Source organism: Dipteris shenzhenensis, chromosome 19 (assembly GCF_047967505.1).
Source record: "Dipteris shenzhenensis isolate YYH24624 ecotype China chromosome 19, Dip_SZ_1.0, whole genome shotgun sequence".
Classification (NCBI taxonomy): Eukaryota; Viridiplantae; Streptophyta; class Polypodiopsida; order Gleicheniales; family Dipteridaceae; genus Dipteris; species Dipteris shenzhenensis.
The window spans coordinates 50,221,503-50,246,772 of record NC_141614.1 but is presented as its reverse complement, the minus strand read 5'-3'; the positions used below and the strand labels follow the sequence as shown (position 1 = coordinate 50,246,772).

At 44.5% G+C, this 25,270-nt stretch overlaps 1 protein-coding gene across 3 annotated transcripts in view; it reads right to left on the bottom strand.

Annotated features, from left to right (window-relative positions):
• The window catches only part of LOC147890599 (uncharacterized), a 55,585-nt gene extending 33,053 nt beyond the window's left edge, over positions 1-22,532 (bottom strand). The window contains exons 1-18 of one of the 3 annotated variants that reach the window (XM_087390558.1): positions 22,512-22,532; positions 18,523-19,094; positions 18,215-18,409; positions 17,961-18,131; positions 17,583-17,846; positions 17,332-17,470; positions 17,032-17,223; positions 16,786-16,931; positions 16,443-16,574; positions 16,027-16,299; positions 15,723-15,902; positions 15,497-15,612; positions 15,258-15,408; positions 14,810-14,928; positions 14,469-14,682; positions 5,700-5,858; positions 5,346-5,467; positions 13-121 (exon numbers count right to left, since the gene is read on the bottom strand). In XM_087390558.1, coding sequence (XP_087246684.1) covers positions 13-121; positions 5,346-5,467; positions 5,700-5,858; positions 14,469-14,682; positions 14,810-14,928; positions 15,258-15,408; positions 15,497-15,612; positions 15,723-15,902; positions 16,027-16,299; positions 16,443-16,574; positions 16,786-16,931; positions 17,032-17,223; positions 17,332-17,470; positions 17,583-17,846; positions 17,961-18,131; positions 18,215-18,409; positions 18,523-19,041 — 3,201 coding nt within the window. In that variant the 5' untranslated portion in view covers positions 19,042-19,094; positions 22,512-22,532. Of the gene's footprint in view, positions 1-12; positions 122-5,345; positions 5,468-5,699; positions 5,859-14,468; positions 14,683-14,809; positions 14,929-15,257; positions 15,409-15,496; positions 15,613-15,722; positions 15,903-16,026; positions 16,300-16,442; positions 16,575-16,785; positions 16,932-17,031; positions 17,224-17,331; positions 17,471-17,582; positions 17,847-17,960; positions 18,132-18,214; positions 18,410-18,522; positions 19,095-19,185; positions 19,207-21,600; positions 21,622-22,511 lie in introns of those variants that run through there. The other 2 variants (XM_087390556.1, XM_087390557.1) reach the window with 2 other exon arrangements.
• Between the last annotated feature and the right edge of the window lie 2,738 nt (positions 22,533-25,270).

Genomic DNA, 25,270 nt, shown 5'->3' with positions numbered 1-25,270 from the left:
CAAAAGGCCAACCTTTCCGAGAGTATCCTCAGGATAACTAAGAGTCATAGCATAGCCAAGACTAAGCACTGCAACTCCATCAATAAAAAGATAATCCATTTGGCAAGCAATCACTCCATACCTGGTCACAAGGTCGAATCAGCTTGTACTCATAGACAAAATCGGAAGTTCAGGATTGTTACATTACTGTTCAAATTCAACCAAAAAAACAGAAAGAATTCTCCGTATACAAAAAAAACTATTATGAAAAGCCATTGGTTGCATCAACCAGATTACAGCAAGGGAAACTGTATCAACGAAACCACAGGGCATGGTCAATACTTTGAGTATTCCTATTGGCGGAAGTAATGACATGGACCCACAATCTGAAAATTTTATCCACGTTGATTAGAGTGCTTCAAACCCACAACCCTTCATTTCCATATGCCTGGAAATGTAGAGAATCCAAAAGCCTCGCTTGGTGTCAAAAGATCCATGCAAAATTTTCGTTAAACACTTCCCAAATAATATCCCAAGGAGAATGGTCTTCAAGTGCTTCAAGACAGGACAGCTTTGGTTCTCCCCATCCCATATGTTCATAATATACTATTCGTTGAACTGATCTATCCAATTCATTTGAAGATGATAGATTTGGGTGTTGGAGACTCCTTCTCAAGGGGTCGACCTATTGTTGGCTGGCTGGTCGTATGAGACGTTCACGTGATCATAAGGTGGTGGTAACAGTCTGATTGGACCATGCAAGCTTTGGAGGCCAGCCAGTGCATGGCGTACATGTGGTCATCTCAGGTTGGCAGTGAGTAGCTTCTAGTTGAGTGGAGATGATCCAAGGCGGCAACCAACTTCCTCAGGCACTGCAGTACATGGGCTATGGCAGTGAGTAGCTTCTAGTTCAGTGGAGATGATCCAAGGCGGCAACCGACTTCCTCAGGCACTGCAGTATATGGGCTATGTCGGTGTCTGTAGGGTCCTTGGATTGAGTCAATAATTTTGTTACCAGCAACAAACCCCGTAGGGTTGAGCTGATGATATAATTTTACTCGAGTCTATTGTGAAGTCGTCTTGATCATAATCGGAGATGTCGTCTTTTTAGTACTGGGAAGAAACTGTCTCTATTTTCATTTTGATGTTATATTGCATGTGAGAGAGGAGCTCATTTGTTTGTGTGATTACTTACGTGAAAAATATCTTTACAGTCGAGTTTTCCCTTCATTGGGGCCACTCCATTCCTCTTTGGCATTAAACAGGAGCAACACTGCTTGGGACAAAGCTCAAGCTCAATAGATATGATGATGGAACCTGTTGGTATTATTATCATTATATACTACAGCCCACGGAGGATAGAAACATGACCCTAGTGAGAATAATGTGGTGCACCTCTTTACAAAAATCCTTTCGAAAGAGAAGTTCGATATCTTCAAGAAGACTCTCATCATCAAATAAAACCATAAATGAATAACCCTATTCTTCAAAGCACCACTTGATCATTTGAAAGGAACAAAAGCATAGAAAGAGGATGGTGATACCGACAATCTCCCCCCTTAGATTAGTGGCTCACACTTTCTCATTTAGAGTATTTGTGAATCGTGATCTTTTCCATTAACGTATAGAGCTAAAAGTAAAAGTAACATATCCAAACTAACCCCTTTGTCAACACAAATACAAGGGATACCACCATTTGCATAGACTCTTAGGGCTTCATTCATATGAGCATCCATACCCATACAAAAGCAGAAAAGCTGTATCCTAGTCACATCAGAACGATAACAATAATAATAATAATCATCTATAGCATCATCATCATCAACTATTGTCATAATATACAATGACGTGTGCTCAAGGGACAATGTGGCCCCTCTCCTCGTCAGGTACGAGAGAGCAATAGCATGAAATCAGATGTGGAGTGTTGTCAGTCCCCTGCAGATGCAGTCCTACACTGTCTCCTCGTCACAGCTCTATGTCTGACAAGGGTGATAGTCACACCGCTCCCACTCTGAACATGGAGGGAATGTCCCCAACTGTAATATGTGCATCAACCCTCTGCCTACGCTGTCGTGTCACTGGCTCTAGGTCACGATTATGTCTGAGACCTGTAGAGCGGGCATCCATGTGGTCCGACTGAAAGAACTCATTGATCATGCTCTGAGAGCTATGGGGCTGCTCAGTGCTCAACTATGTGGACAGGTGTACGAAGGGATGTGGGGCTGTTCTCACCCGCCTCTATGTCCGTACCAGGCTAGGACAACTATTGAGACTGTCGTGGTTGCTGCCGGGAGGATGCAGGGTCATTTTGCCCACTTATGGGGCCTATCCATGGCTGCCACCAGGCTGCCTTCATGGCACCTAGGTGGCGCCTTGGTTGGTGGGTCAGTCAGGTGCCCAACCCTGGCCACTACCACCGACCTATAGGTCGGCCAAAGACCCGTCCTGGGTTGGCCTATTCAGTTGGCCAACCCCCCTCCTCCTAGTTAGTTTCCTAGGGCAAGGGGGGGACCCTATACATAGGGCCCCTCTCCCCCATTTTTTTCATCTCAGTGTACAGCAACTAGTCCACTTCGGAGTTGAGGTTTTCCCGTAGCAGTGGAGGGGTTTTCTCCTAAGATCCTTGTGCAAGTCTCTCCAGTTCAGTCTTGTGGCTAGTTTGCTCTCTCTCTCTCTCTCTCTCTCTAGAGGGGGAGTCGAAGATGCGATGTTGAAACTGCACAATGGCCGAGCTAAGGATCACAAGGGGCTATGCACTGAGTTTATCGCATATGGGATCGACACATTAGCCCCGATCCTAGCAAAGCTATTCAATTACGGTATTTGCCTTGGCTTCCCCCACACTTGGACACTCAACACCATCACCCCCATCCACAAGGTAGGGGATCCCATGGACCCGAGTAACTATAGGACTATCATGATTGGACATGTGATGTCCAAGATCTATGCAGCTGTATTGGATGCATTGGTCAACCTGTTCGCAGAGATGAGAGGGCTCAAAGCAGAGGGTCACGCCAGTTTCAGGCGAGACCATGGGACTATGGATCACATACTCACACTCAGGAGTGTCATTGAGGAGGCCAGATCACGGAAGGAGAGGGTATATTGCTGCTTTGTGGATTTCTGCAAAGCCTTTGACACAGTACCTCGAGCTCGTCTCATCACACGCCTACAGACACTGGGATTTGATCAGGAGATCATCTGGGCAGTCATGGCACTGTATGAGAGTCTCAGGCCGAGTTTGGACAGGCGCACGTTGGATAGATGAGATCTTGAGTACCATAGGGGTCAAACAGGGTTGTCCCTTATCACCGACCCTGTTTGGCCTCTACATCGATGAGCTTGAGGAGGGACCGGTTGCTCACTTGCCGGGATCATCACCAGGATTCTTCTTTATGCAGATGATGTGGCACTCGTCGCCCACACCCGAGGGGCTCCATCAACACCTGGATGCACTGCATGCTTTTTGTTTATCCCATGATTTGGAGGTCAACCTTGGCAAGACCAAGGTCATGATCTTTAACACCTCTCGAGCAAACATGCAACAGAACCAGTTTACTGTCCCCCATGAATAGGACCTATCCCTTTTGCATGTACATCTGGATATCCTCATAGAGTGCCACGAACGGAAAACCTGTCTCTCCCAAAGGTTGTCTTGGCATAATCTGATGTCTGTGAAAGAAAGTAGCAGACTGCAATATATACATCCATGAATGATGGACTCCTGAGTCTGATCCACATATAACCAGCATGCTCATCCATGCCAATGATTGGAACATGTGTCTGGAGGTGTGAGCGGAGAAGACCATGCACTCCTCCATCTATGTGGGTCATGGACGACTCCATATGTGCAAGTCTCTGACCAATTTGTGCACATCCACATGTACCCATGTATTATGGATAACCCTCTCTCCAACCTCTAATGCATCTTGGTATATATTACAAAATCTTCCCCCCCAGAAAGTCTCGGCAAGGTACCCACTGAGGACCACTGAGTCCCATTCCCATTCGAAATGGCACAAGACAAAGCATTGATGGTCTCACAGGCTGCGTGCCCCTTTTTGGGAAGGAGCGGGTGGTTTTCGCTTCTAGATGATCACTCTGGGTCTCTAGATACTTCTCACTTGCCCTTGTTCCTTACCTCTTTATACCCTCATTCAGTCACTCAATCTCCATCAATGAAGATTGGGTCCCCCCTTAGACTTGCTTCCTTCATAAGGACTGCTACTTTGGCATGCTTGAATTTCATATCAGCGGCTTCTTTGTTGTGTCATCCTTCCCTACCCTCCAGGTATCCTAGATTACCACAAAAATTGTATGGAGGAATTCCCATTCTGTTTCCAATGGGCTGAATGCATCGTCTTTCACCTTGCCCACTATTTTGAGATCCAAGACTTCTGTTTTTCATTCGCCTCAAAAGTCTCCTGAATTACGTTCAGAGGTTTGTATTCCTTACCTATGACTATGATTTAGCCTCCTTGGAACGCTCTTCCATCTTGGTTGTCATGTTTCTTTCCATCTTCTTGGATTCCTCCAAGACTTGCCCTTGCCTGGCCTCCTTGGAATGCTCTTCCGTAATGGCTATCATTTTTCCTTCCATCTTGGATTCCTCCAAGACTTACCCTTGGCTAGCCTTTACCACTTCCACGCATAGTTTTAAGTGTTGTGCTCTCATCCTTTAGTGATCTCAATGCCTTGGAATCCAATGCCATGGGCTACCATGTTTAGGTCCTTCACTTCAAGCTTGAATCCCAAGCATCTTTTCGGAGGCCTTCCATTCTTCTCTTTCAATCTCGAGGGTGGATGGTTCTCCCCCTGCATTTCTGCATCCATTGTCTTGAGCTCAAATCCTTAACTCTATCAAGACATCCTGCTGTTTTTAATTTCAATTGGTCTGAAATATCTGCCTTGCATTCATCATATGTTTCATCATTTACATCCCATTGTGCTACATCTTCAGATCAAGGTGGACATTTGTTCTTGTGCATCATTAAGACCCTTTTTAATTTCTGTACTTTCAGATTGTAGTGCATAAGTCTGGTCTGTGTCATTGGATTCCATTGCCTTTGTCAACCTCCTATTGCAATTTTGCAATAGTAAAAATCTTGTTTCACCTCCTTAGATGGGGGACAGGGACAGGGGGGAAGGGAAGAGAGAAAGAAGGGGGGAAGGGGAGGGCGGGTGGTTTTGAGAGTGTTTGGCAGAAAAAGCCACGTAAAAATCTTGTTTGACCAACATTAGAATATCATATCAAAACCTGAACATAGACTTCAAATAATAGAACAAGTAACCTGAACAAAAGAAGAGAGTATTGGAATGAAACATTTTTATGAATTTGAATATAATAAGTTGGTATAGATTCATACCAGTAGCAACAAAGCTTGAGTATGGAGAACATCAACCCATACATAATAAGAAATTTGTAGCAGGCGAATGATGTATGCAACGCCCCGCGTCCTTCTCGAAGCAAGTCAACAGCAGACATAACCTTGCATCATGATTTCAAATAGATATTTAATAAATATTGCAGGGCACAAAAGGAAAATTTTGAGGATTCAAGCCGCACTTGAAAAGCTGGGAGAACTGCATTGTTTTCAAAGAGACAAGATGTTGATTTACTAGCACCTTCTAAGCTATCACTAAGGAGAAGATGCGTAGTATACAATATTATCTTCATGCTTGAAACAACGCATCATTGGCACCAGAGATTATTCACATACCGACTTATCTTTAGAGGTGAAAGGAGACACCACAGATGCTTCAGCTTCACTGAGGGCAATACCAGCATGAGCTGTTCTTAACGCACCACAATCATTGCCGCCATCACCACACATACCCACTATTAGCCCATGATCACGATGCATTTTTGCCACCAGCACCTGAAAAGACCCACTCAAAAAAAATATATCATGAAAAGCAAGAAAGAAGAGAATTGTGGCAATCTAATACGGCAATCAGCTATTTAACTCACAAAATGTCTATGCATTCGTTAAAATTTCTAAGGTTCTAGGCATAGTTTCATCTTTGAGAATGAACCAAGATTCAAGAGAACATCCTCAGACTTCAGAGAAAACCAACAACACCACAGTTCCTTGGCTCCATTTTTAAGCCAGTGACAATAATACAAGCCTTTGCAGCAGGCAATTGCAGCATGAAGCAAGCAGCTGCAGAACAAGCTGGATAAAAATCCCGAGGGGTCACAGGAGAGAGGACTCCAATAGTGTGGAAAATGGCTGCACAGCACCCATTCTTCTGACAGAAGGGGGAGTATTAACGTAGGAAAGGGGTATAAGAAGTTAAGAGAAGATCAGAGTTTTAAGTTTGGAACACAAAAGCCACAGTTTGCTATAGACTCAAAGTGCAGAAGCAAAGAAGCTAGGAGGGTTTTCATATGGAGTCCGCAGGGGGGGGGAGGAAGAAAAAAAGATGTATTAATGTCTTTAGAAGACCTCGCAGTCTATGAAAGAAAGAAAGAAAGAAAGATGTATTAACATCTTCAAGAGACAGAGAGAGAGAGAGAGAGAGAGAGAGAGAGACGAAAAGAAAGTTTATTAAAGTCTACGAACGACCGATGGGTCTACAAAAAACCTGTTACAAACAAGCAGAAGGGTGGAGCTACTAAGCGAGCATTATCACCCATGCTGAACACTAAGTCCTAAAAATAAATAGTGGTGTCATCAACATCGTCCTCATAAGTACAATGTACATCATGATGGTGTAGGTGTCAAGGGGGACTCGGGAGAAGGGCGAGATCGTGATGATGTGTAGCCCGTGATGACACTAGCAACTGTCTGAGGGTGCAGTCCGTCTCGGTCTCCTGGCGATGCCTGTTCCTAACCAAAGCTATTGTAACTCCTGTGGGCCGTGCTCCAGGTCTAAACGGGGGGAGGTCACCAAGTGTAATCTGCATGTCCGTCCACTGTCGAGTGTGGCGTGTCTCGGACTTTGGGTCTCCACTGCCTCTCCCGACAGGGGCTGTGTGGTAAAAACTCAGTAATCCTACTCTGAGAGAGATCAAACTAGGAGGGGCCTGTCTCCGCGCCCTAAGTAGAAGCCCTCTATGCCGAAGTGTCTTGTGAAGAAAGGCAGCAAGAAGACACCTCTGGTATGGGTATGTAAGGAGCTGAGTGAGGGGCCCAAAACCATCTCTAAAGAGTCAATGATATCGGCCATGGATCTCATAGTATGCAAGGCATCTGAATGCGAAGTGCTCCTCAGACCCGATCTCTTGTGTCGATCACACAACGTGCATATGTGGCCCTCCCTGGGGATCCCTCATCTCGTCCACTCTCGATACGGAGTCGATAAGATGACACTCGAAGCTGCCAGATGGCGATCCTCACTGAGTGCGGTAGATGGATCCGCGTGCACTCAGGGGGGTAAATGAAACCCTCCTCCGACAAGTGGAGGCAATGATCCCTAAAAAAGCTCAGCTTCACTAGAAGCTCCCTCAATTCCAACCAGGTCCTAAAAGTGTGTAGCTGTAGGAGGTCCTCTCGAATGACCTGGTTCACCTCGTGTTACCCAAGTGGGATAGATGGAGCATCTAAGCTGTACTAGAAAGGAGGCAACTTGCCAATGTGGAGTCCCAGTCTCTTGAACCACCTATGTGTCTGTGCATACCAACCCCTCTCGTCTCCTCCATCTGTGAGACTCGTGGATGATACCAGAGCCAACCATGGTAACCTACATCGTTTCAATGTGCAAGATCCATACTATCTAACTCGATGGAGATAGGTGATAGTCTGGAAGGTGGCATCTAGCTACAAGGGGGTAGCTCCGAACTCGGCCTGGATGATATGATGCAGTGCTAATGGCTTGCCCCGGATCATCCGCGAGAGCAAGAGGATCTGTCTGTGTGTCAATCCTCTGTCTGAGTTGTCGAGTCACTGGCTCTGGATCATGATCATGTCGAGACCTCGTATCGTGGGAGTCCATGTGATCTGGCTGGAAGAACTTCGTGATAGAGCTTTGAGAGGTATCTGCCAAGGAAGAAATATGCTCCTCTACACGATCGAAGTAGCCTCTTGCGGTGCCTGACTGCCTCATGAATGAAAGCCGCCAAACATCTTTGGTGTATATAGGAGAGGAATCAAGATAAAACCCCAAAGCTATCTCTGAAGAGGCAGTAGAAACGCCCTCGGATCTCATAGTAAACAGGACATCTCAAGATGAAATGCTCCTCCGTCTCAACCTCCTGTATGTCACATAATATGCATATGCACCTCTCCTTGGGTAGGCCCTCTGCTCTGTCGCTCTCGATACGAAGTCTATGTGAAGAGACTCGAAACTGCCTAATAGAGATCCTTAGTGAGTGGGGCGGGTGGATCTGCGTGTATCCTGGTGGGTCAGTGAAACCCTCCTCTTTGATATGCAAGCAGTCAGCCTTGTAGAAGCTGAGCTTCACTGGAAGCTCGCTCAGTCCCAGCCAGGTCCAGAATATGTGTAGCTGTAAGAGATCCTCACGGATGACCTAGACCTCGTGTGACAGGAGGGGAGAAAACGGAGTATCCATACTGTACTGGAAGGGAGGGAGTCTATCCATGTGGAGCCCCAATCGCTCAAACCATCTCTCTGTGCGTGCATAGCAGCATCTCTGGTCACCCCCTACTGATGGTACCATAAAGAAGGACCGTGCCAGCCATGGTAGTCTGTTGTGCCCAGAAGTGTAATCACCTTACTCCCTGACTCGATACAGATACTTAATGACCTGAAATGCCGCACCTAGCTGTAATGGGGATGACCCAAACTCAGCCTCAATCATCCACAATAGCATGAGAGCCTGTAGCCGCTCCACACGAGCCCATTCTATATCCGACAAATCTTGCCCCCAGCAAGGACTGCCATACATCCTCGCTGGGCGGACCAAGGAGTCAAAAAGCAGCCCCTTGGTCCGTGGATCCTGAAAGTGCGAGCGGAAGCACTGCCTCTCTAGTTTGGCCAATGAAGCATATCCCCTGCCCAGTCGAACCTGCATCGCGGGTCTCATAGTGAAGATGGGCCCGGAGAAGACAACCCCAAGATACGTGCATGACGAAACTATCTCAATAGGTGACCCATCAAATGTGAACTGCTCCTGGTGCATGACGGCTCGAGATGTATTGAAGATCATAACCTTGGTTTTACCAAGATCCGTAGTGAGTGAGGCATATGAAGCTCAGTGTACCCCGGTGGTGTGATGAATCCCTCCTCCAAAATACGAAGACAATAATCTCTGTAGAAACTCAGCTTCACTGGAAGCTCATTCGGCTCCAACCAGACCCTAAAGGTGTGCAGCTGCAAGAGATCCTCTCGAATGACCTGGTTGGTGTGTGGCCCGATGAGGATGGTGGGTGGGAGTACTGGAGAGGCATCTAAACTGTACTGAAAATGAGATATCCTATCGATGTGAAACCCTAGTCTCACAAATCATCTGTGAGTCCGTGCATACCAGCATCGCTCATCTCCCTCTGCTGCCAACCTCATGTGGGAATCAAGAGCCAACCATGGCAACCTTTGTCTCCCTGATGTGCAGTCCTCATATGATCTAACCCGGTGTAGATATGTGATGGTCTGAAAGGCTGCATCTAGCTGGAGTGGAGAAGCACCAAACTCGGCTTGAATGATGTGATGTGGTACAGACGGTTTCCCCGGGATCATCCATGAGAGCATGATGATCTACAGGTGCTCCACCCATGTCCACTCTATCTCTGACATGTCAAGCCCCCAACAAGGGTTGCCATACATACCGGCTGGTCAGACCAAGGAGTCAAAGAGAAGAGCCTTCGTCCGAGGGTCCTCGAAGTGGGAGTGGAAGCATTGTCTCTCTAGCTGAGCCAGTATGGCATTTCCCCTACTCAGTCGGGCCTGCATCGCTGGTCTCATCGTGAAGATGGGGCCGGAGAAGATGATCCCCAAGTAAGTGTATGAGGATACGATCTCAACTAGTGACCCACCGAAAGTGAACTGCTTTCATTGCTTGTTTGCTCGAGAGATGTTAAAGATCATGACCTTGGTCTTGCCAAGGTTGACCTCCAAATCACGGGAAAAACAAAAAGCCTGCAGTGCATCTAGGTGTCGCTAGAGCCCCTCGGGTGCCACGTCATCTGCATAAAGAAGAATCCTGATGATGATCCCAGCAAGTGAGCAACCGGTCTCTCCGAACGCCCCCATGAAAGTCTCAAGCTCATTGATGTAGAGGCCAAACAGGGTTGGTGATAAGAGACGACCCTGTTTGACTCCTATGGTACTCAAGATCTCATCTGTCCAACTTGCGCCTATCCGAACTCAGCCTGAGACTCTCTCATAAAGTGCCATGACTGCCTAGATGATCTCCTGATCAAATCCCAGTGTCTGCAGGCGTGTGATGAGACGAGCTCGAGGTACTGTGTCAAAGGCTTTGCGGAAATCCACAAAGCAGCAATATGCCCTCTCCTTCTGTGATCTGGCATCCTCAATGACACTCGTGAGTGTGAGCATGTGGTCCATAGTCCCGTGGTCTCGCCTGAAACTGGCGTGACCCTCTGCTCTGAGCCCTCTCATCTCTACGAACAAGCTGACCGACGCATCCAATACAGCTGCATAGATCTTGGACATCACGTGTCCAATCATGATAGTCTTGTAGTTACTCGGGTCCATGGGATCCCCTGCCTTGTGGATGGGGGTGATGATGTTGAGTGTCCAAGTGTGGGGGAAGCCAAGGCAAACAGCGTCATTGAATAGCTTTGCTGGGGCTAACGTGTCGATCCCATATGCGATAAACTCAGTGCATAGCCCCTCATGATCCTTAGCTCGGCCATTGTTCATTTTCAATGTCGCGTCCTTGACTCCCCCTCTGGTGAACAACGTGCAAGTGGTGGGGCGAGGTGTGTGTATGAGATCTGGAGTGGGCTGGTGTGGGACATCATAAAGATGGTGTGCATACGTGTGCTAGACTCTCGTGTCAGTGAGGGGTGATGGAGACCTACGCTCAAGGAATCTCTGCCAAAAATCCTTCGTTGTTGATATACAAGATGTGCAGCAGCTCCTCCTCATTTCGACGAAGAAATGTATGCTTCTTCCGACATAAGAGATGTCGGTACTTGCATACCGTGTCTGGTGTGTTCGGGAGGTGACATCTAGTTTTAAGTCGGAGCTGTCGGCGATAAGCCTTGCACTCCGCATCGTACCAGTTGTTGCAGGGTATAGAACCAAGAGGTGGTGGTCTAGTGGACCGTGTGGTGTGGGGAAAGATTTGGAGGGCAGCCTCATGGAGTGTGCAACTAGTCAGGGTAGCACAGTCCTCTATGAGTGGTATGTGATAGATGTAGGTTAGGAGTCTGTTTAGGCATCCAGAGGAGGCCAGTGAGAAACTGTGATCAAAGTGTATGTCGTGGTAGGTATTGTGCTTCCTATGTGATATGTGGTGTGGCTAAGCGTGGGGTGGCGATAGTGAAGAATAGATATGTGTGATCAGCTCCTGGAGGGAGTGGTGCTACGGTGAAGTCGGTGATACATGAAGTGAAGGTAGGGGATCCCATGATGTAATCTACTACACTAGTGCCCCCCCCATGTGGGAAGCAAGTAAAACCACCTGAGGAGGGCCATAGGTCAAGCCTGTTATAGATGATGAGATCATGCATCCTGCCCAGGTCAAGGAGCGCGTGTCCATATGGTGTGACAGGCCCGTGTCAGTCTGATGAGGTCCTGGTCATACCTTCTCCGTCTAGGTCCATGTCTAATAGCATGATAGAGTCGTCTCAGAAGTCCAGGAGTGGTGCCTGGCGCGCGCTCGTCCTAGCGTTGAAGTCCCTAACAAGGAGAATCTCCCTGCGGACTGAAAGGTCTGGGATATCCTGATGTAAGGGTGCATATGGCAATGTCTCACCCTCCTCTCGTGCCACTCTGGCAAAGTGGGATGTGTCTGGCGGGAAGTAGCATATTGTTATGAAAAGGTCACGGATGTCTGTGCGTCGGATCTGGATCCACATGAATCGGGAGTGTGCGTCCTTTCTCTCAATGGAGATGGCTCCAGCGAGGGAAGACCTGTACAATACTGCGACCCCGCCTGATCCTCGCACGACTCTTGTATCCCTCGTCTCATCCCTGAAGGTTGACTCCCATGTGCAACCACTGACTATCGGTAGTGGATGCTTTGGGCTTTGGTGTGTCTTCGTGTAAAAGACTCTGTCTCATCCTGTATAAGACTCTGAGAAGTTCCCTTGGTCTGACCATAAGGTACCATTACAGTTCCAAATGGTGCAGACTAGGGTCTTGGAAACCTGAGTCTCATAGGCCCCGTCCCCCTAGGAGGTACAGGTGGGAGCCCGACGGGTGCCGGTCAACAACCTACCATCTCAGACCACAACCCATTGCCCCTCCTTGCGGGCAACATCCCACTGCTACAGAAGAACTCGTCGCTCCTTAATCTGTAGTGGTGTCAAATCCTCGTCCATGGACAGGGTGGGATGCTCTCGTAGAGCGGCTCGGCGTCGGAGTGTTGCTAGTCGAGCATGTGAATCTCTAAAGTGAATGACTAGGGGATGCTCTCCAACCGGTGGGGTCTCTCCCAACACGCCATGCTCCCTCTATGCCATGGTCAGGGATCCCCATGGTGATGGTCACAAAGGTGATCGCCTCCTCCATGGGCGTCGTAGTGGTGCTAGTGATGTCTCGCGTGATCCCTTGTATCCGGATGTTGAGGGCCTTCGAAGCCCTCTATTACTACTCTCGTATGGCGGCTGAAACGGTTGCCTTTGCGGGCTCCCGTTTCACCACGTCCACCCATCTAATCGTCTCTGCTATAGCCGACTGTATCATGGCTATCTGTGCCTCCATCTTTGTGACTGGGGTCCCTCTAGGCGCTGCTCTCAGGGTCCCGAGCTCCTCTCAAAGCTGTGTGATGTCGTGTCTAAGCCCCTGGATAAGGGTGCCCTGCTCGTGTATAATGCGGGCCTGCTCCTAGATGTATCGAGCCTGCTCCTAAGTGTAATGTGTCAGCTCTGCCTGATGGGCCCGGATGCTGTGTATCTCAGCCAATAGGGAGTCCCAAGCATCTGGTGGGGGCCTAAGATGTCCTGGTCCAAGTGGGAACTCAATCTCGAGAGGGGTTGGAATGAAGGTGGGCTGCTGAGGTTGTACTGAGGGTGGGGACAGCATGATTTGGGCGGGGGAGTGGTATGTAGGAGTAGCGAGGCCGGACGAGGTGATGAAGGGTGGCTAACTGAGAGGTAGAGGTGATACGAGGGGAAAGTACTGTGGAGCCGTGGCCAGTGGGGCCAGTGGTGAGGCTACTAGAGAGGAGACCTGTGATGATGATGCAGGGGAGGGGAAGGAGAGAGGTGGCGTAGATGATGAGGCGGATAATGGTGGTGAAATAGTGGTGGTAACCATAGAGGTCGAGGATGTGGTGAGCGGCATGGGCTTTGGGTGGGCCCCTTTCTTTTGGGCCGTGGTGCTGTCCACTGACAAACCGCTCTGGTTGCTACGTTTGTTGAAGTCCTCCACACTGAGTTGCTTTTGTGTTTTCCCCTTGTCACCATTCCCCTTCCCCATCTCCACACGTATGTAAATTTGGACCGAAGGGTCTCCCGCCTAGTCTCCTGTCCTCATCCCCCTGTTCCCTTCATTATGGGGGAAGGAGGAGAGCTAGAAAAAAAGAGAAAAAAGAGGAGAGAGCTGAAAAAAAGAAGAAAACAAAAAAAGGTCAAGGGGGGGGGGCTGGGCGAGGGGGTAGCGAGGGTGGCGGAGGGGTAGCGGAGGGGTAGCGAGGGGGTAGCGGAGGGGTAGTGGGGGGTAGCGGAGGGGGTAGCGGGGGGGTAGCAAACAGAGCGGAGGGGTAGCGGAAGCGGGGGGGGTAGCGAGGGGGTAGCGGGGGGGTAGCAGACAAAGCCGAGGGGGTAGCGGGGGGGGTAGCAAACAAAGCGGAGGGGGTAGCGGGGGGGGTAGCGGATGGCATCACCACCGTCATGTGCACGAGGAGCTGAATCTGTGACAGCCATACTTGAACCCTTTTTCTTTTCCTTGGCAATTCTTTTCTTGCATTCTCCTATGTAGTGACCCGGCTTCTTGCAATAATGACAAATGCCCTTTCTCTTGGGCTTCTCTGCATCATTCTTAGCCTTGTGAGAAGGCTATCAAGAATCAGCTTTATGCTTATGTGTAGGCTGATTTGCATGCTGCTTATGCTGCCCCTTCCCTTTGGGCTTGAATTTCAAAAGCATGGCATGCTCACCATGATGGAGAGAAATTAAATGAATCTATGGGATGACCAACTTTTCAAACTTCATGGATGATCTGCGAAAAAACACGCTAGAAACAACACAAAACCAGTACTATGTGCTCTACTTGGCCAAACAAGATCCCATCCACACAAAGGCCCTTGTTAAGAGAATCCAAAATCAAATCGAGATAATTCAATTTAGGGCAAAAAGTATGGTCAATCCTGTCATACAAGGGAAACATGTTTGAACAAAAAAATTTTAAAAAGCACTTCTGGATGATTCAGTCATCTGTCTGCATCCATAACTCACCTTATCTTCAGGAGTAAAACGTGCATAAATACGAGTGAAAAATAGAATATTATCCATGATTTCTGTGCTTCTCAGAATATTAAATGCCTTTCCCGTGACTGCAAGCTCCACCACTCCAGATTCAAGACCTTTTTGGTGCTGTTGAAAAACCTCATCAATCATCAAAGGTTTGGAAACCCTTTCTGGATCTGTGCTCATTGCTGTCCACAAAATGCTGTCCAATCCATCCTATCAGCATGTCTCAGAGCAGGATAGCAGAAGAAATCTACTGTGAACAATGGTTGATCTAAAAAATCTGCTGTAAAGCTCAACTTCATGTATACTCCGGAAAAGCATCAAACCTGTTTTCAGCATTTGTATCACCCAAAAATATTTCTGCATGTGGTGCCACCATACCGCATTCTCTTGCAATGTAATGCCCACATTGTGCATTATCACCGGTCACCATCACAGGACGGACCTGTTATTGACATCATTTTTTTCAATTACTATTTTTGAACAGTAGAACTAACAAAGTAGTTCTCTTTTCCAAATTTTTTTAAAAACTAGTTATGCTCCTCAAGCTAGCTTGCCTCCTTCCCTCCCTTTCAAAGACATGATCACACCCACATGGTCAAGTTTTTTCGTCAAAGTCTAAAAGTTTTACCTTTTAATCTCAATCTTTTAAAGCTTGGCTGAATTTTCGATTTAAATTCTGACCTTGCTGCTTGTGCAGTGAGGATTGTGTATATATAGACAAAACTTCAAATGATGACAAAATCAGACAACCAAATTAGACAAGGCATTGACCTGTCCCTCCTTCAAGGCCTTAATAGCTAGCGGACTGTCCTTCTTCAGCTCATTCCTGAAAAGTATGAGAGATACAAACTGCAAGTGCATCTCCAATTCTTCCCGAGGAATTTCCAGTAAATCCTTCAAAGACAATTCAGATCGAAGATTTCTGCAGGCAAAAGACAGGAGAACATTTTGTAGTACTGGTACTCAACACCAAAACACATAAAACGCCTTTAGAAACCCCCATAACTTACCTGTAACCTAGTGCAAGCACATAGCAGCCATTAAGGGCATGAGCTTGTGCTGTTTCTAGATAATTATTCGGCAGGCTTTCTTGGGAACACAATTCTTGTATTTTCTCGAATGACCCCTGTTTCACAATTGGAATGTCACATCTTTATCATCTTACTTAATGCCACAGGGAAGCTTTAGTTTCAAAAGTACAAAAACAGTAAAGATATGCCACCATCACACAAATACCTTGCAATAAACATGGAAACTGCCCTGGTTATCTTGAATAATCACACTCATTGTTGCCCTTGTGTGATCAAACTCATGACGCTTTAAAATTTTAAGTCTTTCAGCAATCCCATCATATACAACATCTGGTTCATGTAACCCTTCTATCAGCTCCCATCCCACTGCTTGGAACATCTTCACCTGTTTGCAACATGACTTGTCAATAATTGCAGTGACTTTTATAGCTTTATGGAGAGTACGCTTCGAAATTTCCATGTTATTTTTGCTCTGGTTTTTCCCAAAATTGCATGTGTTTTAGTATCACCTCGACTTGATTTCCAACATATTCACTGCCAAATTTTGACACGGCATGACAAGTTGCAAGACCATGTAATGTCAATGAGCTAACATTGTCCCCCTTTTCTAGAGACAAAAGTGGTCCAAATGATGGCTCAGCTTCAGCCGTGCTTAACAAGCTTTGAACACCAATGAAGTCCAAGCCTTCTTTTGTCAAAGTTCCTGTTTTATCAAAGCAAAACACTCGTATCTTGCCAGCAATGGCAATGCGCTTGGGATTGAGGCAGAAGATACCACGGTTCTGTAAAAGGGACCAAATCATGAAAGAGATGTGAAAACCAGAGACACGACCCAAGCTGGCAGATAGTAATTCAACGGACAAAGGCTAAGCTGCAACGACAGAACAATATCTGCCATAGAACAGTGCATTCACAGAATGCTTACCTTGAGGCGCTTAACTGCGTGCAATTGGCCAACTTCAAGAGCCACTGGCAGTAAGGGTGACATAATTTGATTGATGATAGCCATGCAGTAGTTCCACTTGGTTACCCAAATGCTTTGAGCGCCTGTGATAGTCTGCAAGAGCCAAATTGCTCATCTGACGACATGATCGAGTGAAAGGACACGATGAATGCAATATGACCAGCATAAAACAATATGTGCTTTATATTCGAACAGGGATCACATCAGCCTATATCTAGACAGTTTAATCTAGATAATTCAGGAACATGCCCAAACTCATCCTCTCAGAACACATCAGACTGAATTTTGAAAGAGTTGACCTGACCTGAAATACGATAGATATCGAAAAGCAGACGATTGCATAAAATAAAAGAAGAACGACCACAACTGGCAGCTCTTCATCATACTTAAACAGCATCTGCTCTGGATATAAAATTGCTGCAAGTATCTTCCCTTTTGAAGTAGTCATGCCTTGAAGAACCAGACTTAATTTGTCAATCAATGCACATTGTATTTGAGATAAACAGCGCTCAGGAACATCATTGTAAATAATATAAATTCTGTATAATACCTGTTTCTGAAACAACAGCCAAAACTTCATCATTCTCTCGGGTACCCGCCTGAAGCACTGTTGTTCCAGAAAAGAGGGTATGGCGAGCCCCACGTCCTTCAACTTCATAAATGGCTGAGGTGTTTGGTGCATAGTACTTTTGTACTGGTGTTGCTTCACCAGTCAATGAACTCTCATCGCAAACACATGATCCTAAAACAAAAATTCAGCAACAAGCAAGCAGTTCAAACCATAAAATTTCCATTCTGAGTGTACCACTACACAAAAGCGCACATGTAAAACTTTACTTAGCAATCGAACCTCTGATAATGACAAGGTCACAAGGTAGGAGCCAGTTGCTGGTGATTTTCACCACCTCACCAGGGACCACCTTTCTCGAATCAATTTTTAACCAAGTTGCATTCCGGAAAACTTCAACATCTGTGACGTACTCAGTCAACTGCCACCAACAAGAGAACTCTCAATTTTTGCTAACAATGCATGGTGCAGTCTTGTTCACCTTATGTTATAGATCAGCAACCTTAAGTATAACCACGCTTTTAGATCATCACCTTTGCAATAGTACGTTGACTACGCTGCCGTGTATAAATAGTAATAGCAGCACTGAGCATGACTATGAGAGACATGAGAGCACCGACAAAGAGATAACTGTTCCAAAACCACAATAGGTACATTATAAGCTGGTACACATGAAAAAGTGAGAACAATTCTGCATAGGCTGTGTACAGCAATGATTCTGGTTTGAAGGGTATCTCATTTGGGCCAACAAGTTCCAGACGTTTCTGTGCTTCCTCAGAAGTCAAGCCGCCTTCACACTGCAAAAAAAGTCATCATGATCATAAGTGATGACACCAACCCTCTGCAGGAAGAGACATTCACAAATTTTCAAAGGTGACGTTGAAAATGTCAGGTGTAGAGGCTTTAAGTACCTGGTAGAAGTCTGAAAAATTGTATCCCACCTTTATGCAAGACCTCTGAATTGAATTACCCTTTATTAGATAGCGTGCTCCTTGAAACAAGAAGAAACGCTGCCCATTGTGTGTTCTTTCAACATAGATCATTTCATAATGACCCCGTGCTTCAGGGGGCATAATCCTATTCTGAAAACAAGAGGCAAGCAGACTCATCATGCAGTTCTTGAGGTTTGTACAAAGCCCCACAATGTGAAAAAGAATGAGCATACCTTTATTTTGCGTGCAATGTGAATAAAATAGAAAACATTGACAGAAAGAATCTCTTTTTGGTCCCGTGCCCAAACACGAACAATTTGCGCACGAGACAAATCACATGGGAGACGGAACCAATTGTGAAGTCTATCACGGTTGATTATCCATGCTGTAAACCATATGGCTGCAAGCCACCAAATGACAAAGAATATCTATGCACACAACAAAAGATGAATTTCAGCAGAAAACATCATGCAAATTATGCCTTTGAGACTTCATGAAGCAGATTAAATGTGATAGTTGAAAGTAACAGAGTGGCCCTTACCACAGCATTGAATTCGTAAACGCCAAAAATAACATGATTTCCATAAAAGCACAGGTTGTCAATCCCACCCACTTCACACTTGTTGTATGTATCGAACAGTATTAAAATGAACAAAGCAATCCAATGCAGAGAACAGAAGCAGCACAAGATATAACAGAACTCCCCAAAAGCAGTGTGATAGTATCCTGTTATTTCCAGCTCTCTTTCACCCTCCATGTTGACCAACACTTCTTTACTCTGTTGCTGTCCCTTCTTTGATTCATCACTGTAAAGTTTTGAAAGCCCAGAAATTGAATTGTCTAGACTTGCACGCAAGCTTCCTTCATTGTATATCAGGGACTTAACAGGTCGTCTGGTCAGCTGCCGTAGTCTTAAAAGATGAAAGATGGTACAAGTCACCACAACGTAGCCCCAAAATGCAAACACCAATATAGGCCCCCAGTCTGTAAGACTCTGAATAAGAACCCGACACGAGGGATCTTCAGAACAGATAGTTGGACCACTTGGATACTTCCCCATCTCATATGCCTTAGTTCTCTACTTGTCCAGTCTCAAAGGCATACAGATCTCGTCTGCATCGTTACACAGCATCATTAGAAAGGTATCGAGCAGAAACTTCAATTTCAACATTCAAAATGGAAAGATCTAAAACAGATTGCCTACTCTTTGGACTATGTATCGTTTTGTATTGTCCCTGACAGAAAAATTATCTCCAAGCAGAGGCTGCCACATCTTCAGCAGTGTATACATAATAATTAGATATCCTCTCTACTTTAAATTAATAAGTCATGACATGAAGTTTCCTTTTGTCACTGTTTCCAATCCAATCACGTGAACACTGTTATATTGAAGAGGGACATGTATAATTCAGAAGCACCTCTGAAATCTTTAGTTTGATGGTTAGATAGGAGTGTCATTAGGATCTTACATCAACCCCTACTTACCCCACTAACACTAGTCCCACTAGGATCTTACATCAACCCCCACTAACACTAATCCCACTACGATCTTACATCAACCACTAGGATCTTACATTAACCCCTACTAACAACTTTTGCCTATTAACTTTCCCCTTAGATTTTTCGTTCTCTTTTTCTTCTTCTTCTTTCTTTGAAAGGTCACAAGTACTCATCTATACTCCCTCCACCCAACGTCTAACCATTGCAATCAATCAAGCCATGCCATGCCAATTACAGTGGAATCCAATGCTACCAGATGCAATATCCATCTTTCTAGCAACAATTCCACCACAGAGGATCCAATGAAGATCTATGAAGCACTGTAGATGCCAAAAATTCACACAGGTACTCGCCAGTAATTATCTTCACCAAGAATGAACCAACAACCATGACCTTTACATGATCCAAGGGACTAGATCAAGAACAAGAAGGGGGGGATGTTAACCAAATAGGTTAACAACGTCATTTAATGGATGGTGGCGAGTTTGTCAAGCCAAGATTGTGTCTTGGAGTCAGATGGGCCCAAGAGGATGGTAAAAGAATGAGAAGAGAGAGTGGTAGAGAGCAATTAGGGTTGTCCTTCCCTTCAAAAGATGGCATGTATAAAAGGCCAAGTTGTTTACTTTGGTCTGGAAGGAGAAGGCTAATCAAAAAGTAGTCCATGCGGAAAACCTAAAACAATATGAAAATGCAACATGTGGCATCTTTGTACATAGATGTCCGCATGATGAGTAAGTGTGTACTTCAAGACCAGCAATAAGCTTATGACATGAACAAATTGTAGATTAATGGGGATAAGGAGCCTAGCAAAGAGGTAAGATCAAATGCATTAGAAGAGATCTCCACCCTTCTAGAGTTTACTAATGTATGTGAATATCAAGACAATAGGATGTAGCCATAGGTATTTTTTAGAAGGAATCACAAAACTTCTGGAGATTTCCTTGATACTTTGCCATGCCATGATCTCATGAAGTGGTCACCAACACAATATGTAAAGAACACAAAATGAAATCAGATAGCTGAACATTATACATAGATGTCACACAACTTAAAAGAAAGCAGGAAACTTTGTGAGAACATAGGACTTACTTAAAGCACTCCACATTCCAAACTTTGTGAGTACATAGGACTTACTCAAAGCAATCCACATTCCATATCTATCGTGACAAGTAAAATTTCCCTATCAAGAAGTGGCAGGTTAAAAGTGGGATCATATGAAACCAGGCTCAGGCATCCATTAGGTGCTACGATAACAAGAATTTAGCACGGTTCCCTTCTCTCAATTGAACTCTTTTCCTCGATCTATGCACAACATGGTAACTTTACTCGCTTTATCTAACACGTATTTGTAGTTGGGAAGTTGTTGAGGTGCCGAGTCGTGACTATTTATACAAATCTCTCTTGAACAAAATGAGAGATGGGACGCGGAAAGTCGTATCCTGAAACAGGGAGAATTCCTGCGTGTAAGGGTCACGCTCCATTGTGGAGAGTCAGGTCTATCGCAAGACTGTTGATGATGCCAGGCTTCCAATGATCTCCAATGGTTCGGTAGGGAATGGAATTGGTGCTGTGGCCAGCTGGATGGACGATTCTTCCGTCCTTAGCCCAAAAGCACCAGTGATAGGAGGTGCATGGAGCACTCCCCAGATGCCACCACCACGTCTTACTGACAAAGAGAGTTATGGAAAGCGGGATAATGCCTTTGTGAATGCGGTTTCATTCGGCAACAGCAGTCCTAATCTTCATGTTCTTAGCATGGCATTCTTTGAAAGGTTTCCTGACCAAGGTCTTCCTTTTCCCATGTTTCTCCTCTTCGCGTTGGGCAATCTCTCGCGCAAGAGTCTTTCCTCTGAAAAACTCCTTGAGACTCGCATACGGTTAACTTCCCCCTTCTTGGTAGAGCCTAGATCGTGAAATCACTAAGTTTGATTCTTTGACAATAACGATGTTCAACATAAAAAGTATCGAAGCAATTTGATTAAGGAGGATTAAGATTATGCGATCCTGTCTTGAAGCTCAAAGAAAACTCCGTTGCCGCACTGATGTTGACCGACTAAAACGCAAGGCTCCTAGAGCCGAAAAAAGCTCGGTGGTTTTGCGTCCTGATAGAGTGTCATACTAAAATTTGGGAGGCTTTTTCAGCTGCTCCAGAAAGGACGTTATCGAGTATCGATCACCTGCAATTTTATCGATAAGGGGGAAACACGGACGCGCATTCAAACAGCGATGCAGCGAACGCTTCGCTAATGCTGAAGTTTAGACGCTCAGACAGCGAACGGATATCAACGGGTACGCGTTGAATTGAGCTGCCCAGGCCTGAAAATTGGAGGTTGCAGGTGGGTATAAAAATGCAATTGATAGAAGCCTGAAGGGTGGTACATGAGCAGAACGGAAACTGCAGAATAGTGTGAGGCGCAGACAGTTTATAGCTAAAGTGGGCGTTACTTAGAAAGCCCGCAAAGCGAGGCGGATTAGCCGCTTACTTTTGAGACACAGAAAACCGAAAAATTGCACTACGGATTGATGCGAGCTTGTATGATGAACCGGTAAAGATTCTGCGCAGCAATTATGTTGATGCTTGCCCAAAAGCTAAATTGGAGAATTGAGTGATTGATTGATTCCTGCGATGGAATATCCGATTTGCAACAACAATCAAAGCAGAAACAACAACTATTTTTGTGCTTGCACTCTGTAAGTTGCAACTCCATCAAACCACAAACAACAGCAACTTTCACTCTGTATCTGGTTCATCACAGCACAAACAACTACTGCTTGCTTGTGTGTAATAACTAGTTAATCAAAGCACAAACAACAACATTTAGTGAAGGAGAACAATGCAATTTCCTTCCGCTTTGCAACAACAACATCAAAGCACAAGCAACAACAACACATGCAAGTTCCTTGTAGCGCAAAACAAAAACGGCGTCCATTCACTAAACATTGGAACAACATCAAAGCACAAACAACAACAACAACTAAATCACAACAACGAGTGGCAACTGCAAAGAAAAAATCGATCGAGGAACGGACCTTGGTGAGAGATGCAGGTATGAAAACTGATTGCAAAGTATCATTAAAAAACTAGGACACTTTAATAAAGAAAGTAAGAAGGACGGTTCAAATGGACTGGCCTCATGAGCCCCTTATTTTTGACTTTTTTGATGGAGACAAGCCGACCGCCCAACGAAGGTCGTCGTTGGACCATGGGATGCCCCTTCTTTTAGCCCCTCCCCTTTGTCTCTCTTCCATCCACCCCTTTTGACCTCCAGCTTCCATCCACTATCCTCACTCCTTATCCTTTTAGGGAGGGGCCTTTATCCTTTTAGGGAGTGCTATAGTGGAGAATTGGACTCTCCTCTTGTGGAAATTTCAACCTTCACGCTTATAACCAATGCAATTATAAAACATTTGCTTCCTCTTTGCATCCAAAAGCGCCTTACCACTATATTAGGAGGCACTGCCCACATGTACTTGTGCACTCTTGTTCTCTCTCTCTCTCTCTCTCTCTCTCTCTCTCTCTGCTCTAAGCTCACCAATTGCCCCCTTCTACTTCTAATAGACCATGTGGCAACACCCATAAGGATTCACTACCTTTTGTTTTTGTAGTCAAAACAATCAAAATGGCAAATGATCACATGAAATTTAATGCATGATTGAATGCCTTACTTATATACGTTACTTGAGGCTTATAAGTTTTTGAATTTTCAAACATCTTGGACCCACTATGAAAAGGTTGGACACAATTTTAACTTGTTAAGATATTAGTAATGAAAAGCTAACTTTTCAAAGTATGCAATTGTACATTCCTTAAGGCTGAAGGGTGTTTCCAACATCTTAATCACATTACTAGCATGGTTCGAGATGATTCTTGCTTATTAAAGATAGAATAAAAATGTATCTTATCCAAACTAGCCAAATTAAAAAGGGGCTTTTCCAAAAGTTTATTTTCTAGCGAAGCATGACCAAAACAAAAAATGGCCACATCATATGTGGCATGCTTGAACACTTATTTTCTTCAGTTCTACGACCTTAACTTTATTGTGATTCTACCTTTGCGTGCAATGCTCTCACAAGAAAACGAAGGATATAGATTCACACTTGGATCAAAAGTCTTATGCTCATGCATGTATTGTTCCCATCCATGACATTGACATTTGAAGACATTTAAATCTCAAAGTTCAAAGTTCAAAGACATACAATCATATTAATACCCATCGTCCTTGAGTATTCTTTGGACATTTGCAAGCTCCTTATTGGAAAATACCACGATAGTACAAAGTAGCAAACTATTTAAAAGTCGGCCAAGGAAAGATGCAAAATCTCTTTAGATCTTAAGAATATCTCGATATTATCATTTGAAGAGAATAAAAAATTAGAGGTCAAAGCACATATGATCATATTTAAAATACGTCATCTGAGTTTTTTTTTTAATTGCATGTTTTGTATTCAAATGGACTACAAAAGTACAAAGTAGCAAACTATTAAAAATTTGGCCAAGCAAACTTAATGCATAAGTTTAATATCTGTAATATCTATGTAACCAATTGATCGTACTTAATACATTATTCTTGTGTATTCTTTGGACCTTGTTATGTTGTTTAGTTCAAAAGGTTATAATTATACAAAGTAGCAAACTATCAAAAAGTTGGTCAAGTGAAATTCATGCATAATTCCAAAACAATGTGACAAGATATAGATCCTTGAGTGTTCTTTGGACATTTGTAAGTTATTTAATGTAACCACCAACTACAATATTACAAAGTAGCAAACTGTTAAAAGCTGAATCAAGCAAAGTTAACGCATTTAGAAGCACTTGTATTCTTTTCAAGGTTTTTGGGGTACTTTAGTCCCTTGATTTAGTGCTCTTAATCTAATTTGTGCCTCATCGACTTACTAAACTTATGGCTAAGGATAACGAGTATTCCTCCTTGAAATAGATCCCCCTAATTAGAAAAGATATGTCTCTACTAAGTTCATGGTTAAGCATAATGAGTAGTACTCCCCCACTACTAATGCCCTTAGCACCACTTTTTGGGGCTTAAAATTAATTCATGTGTTTCTTCCATTTCTAATCTCTAATTGTAACTGTTATGAAAAAATGTGCAAACCAATATGGTTAGAATTCAGGCGCCTTCTCTACCCATGTCTTTATACCCAATTTTAAATAATAATTTCACACACATATCTACAACATGTTCCATGGTTGTCTTCTTGCTAGGGCACATCAGTGATGCATATGTATTAAGGCTACATTTTTTGTCATCATTTAATATAATCCTCTCACTTATAACATGAAAAGAGATATATACTAGATATACTTTAGTGTTTATTCTTGTACATGCAGCCATATTCTTCCCTTATGCACGAGCTACCATCTATCATTTAGGAGTGAAGCTTTGAATTTCATGTTATTGAATTTTTAATGGTTTGATGCAAGCAAAATGAGACACAACAATAAAATCGTACCTTAGTATATTTTGTGTTTGCATATTTGCTCACAATGTTTGTTCTCTAAAATTGCACTTTTACACACCTAGCATTTTGAAATAGATAGCTTTATATGGGCCTTGCATTGTAGTTTACATAGCTTCAAAACATAAATAGCTTTTCCATCCTCATCACCTTTACCTAACAATAACAATGACAATACTCCTCTTCCTCTGATTTTCCCTTGCATGTTGACTTCCAACCTTTATCTCTTAAGTTGTACTTTGGCACCCACTCATGCCTATACTTTTGGTCTTAGTCATGCCTACACTTTTGTATGTCTAAGCATTTGCAAATAGATA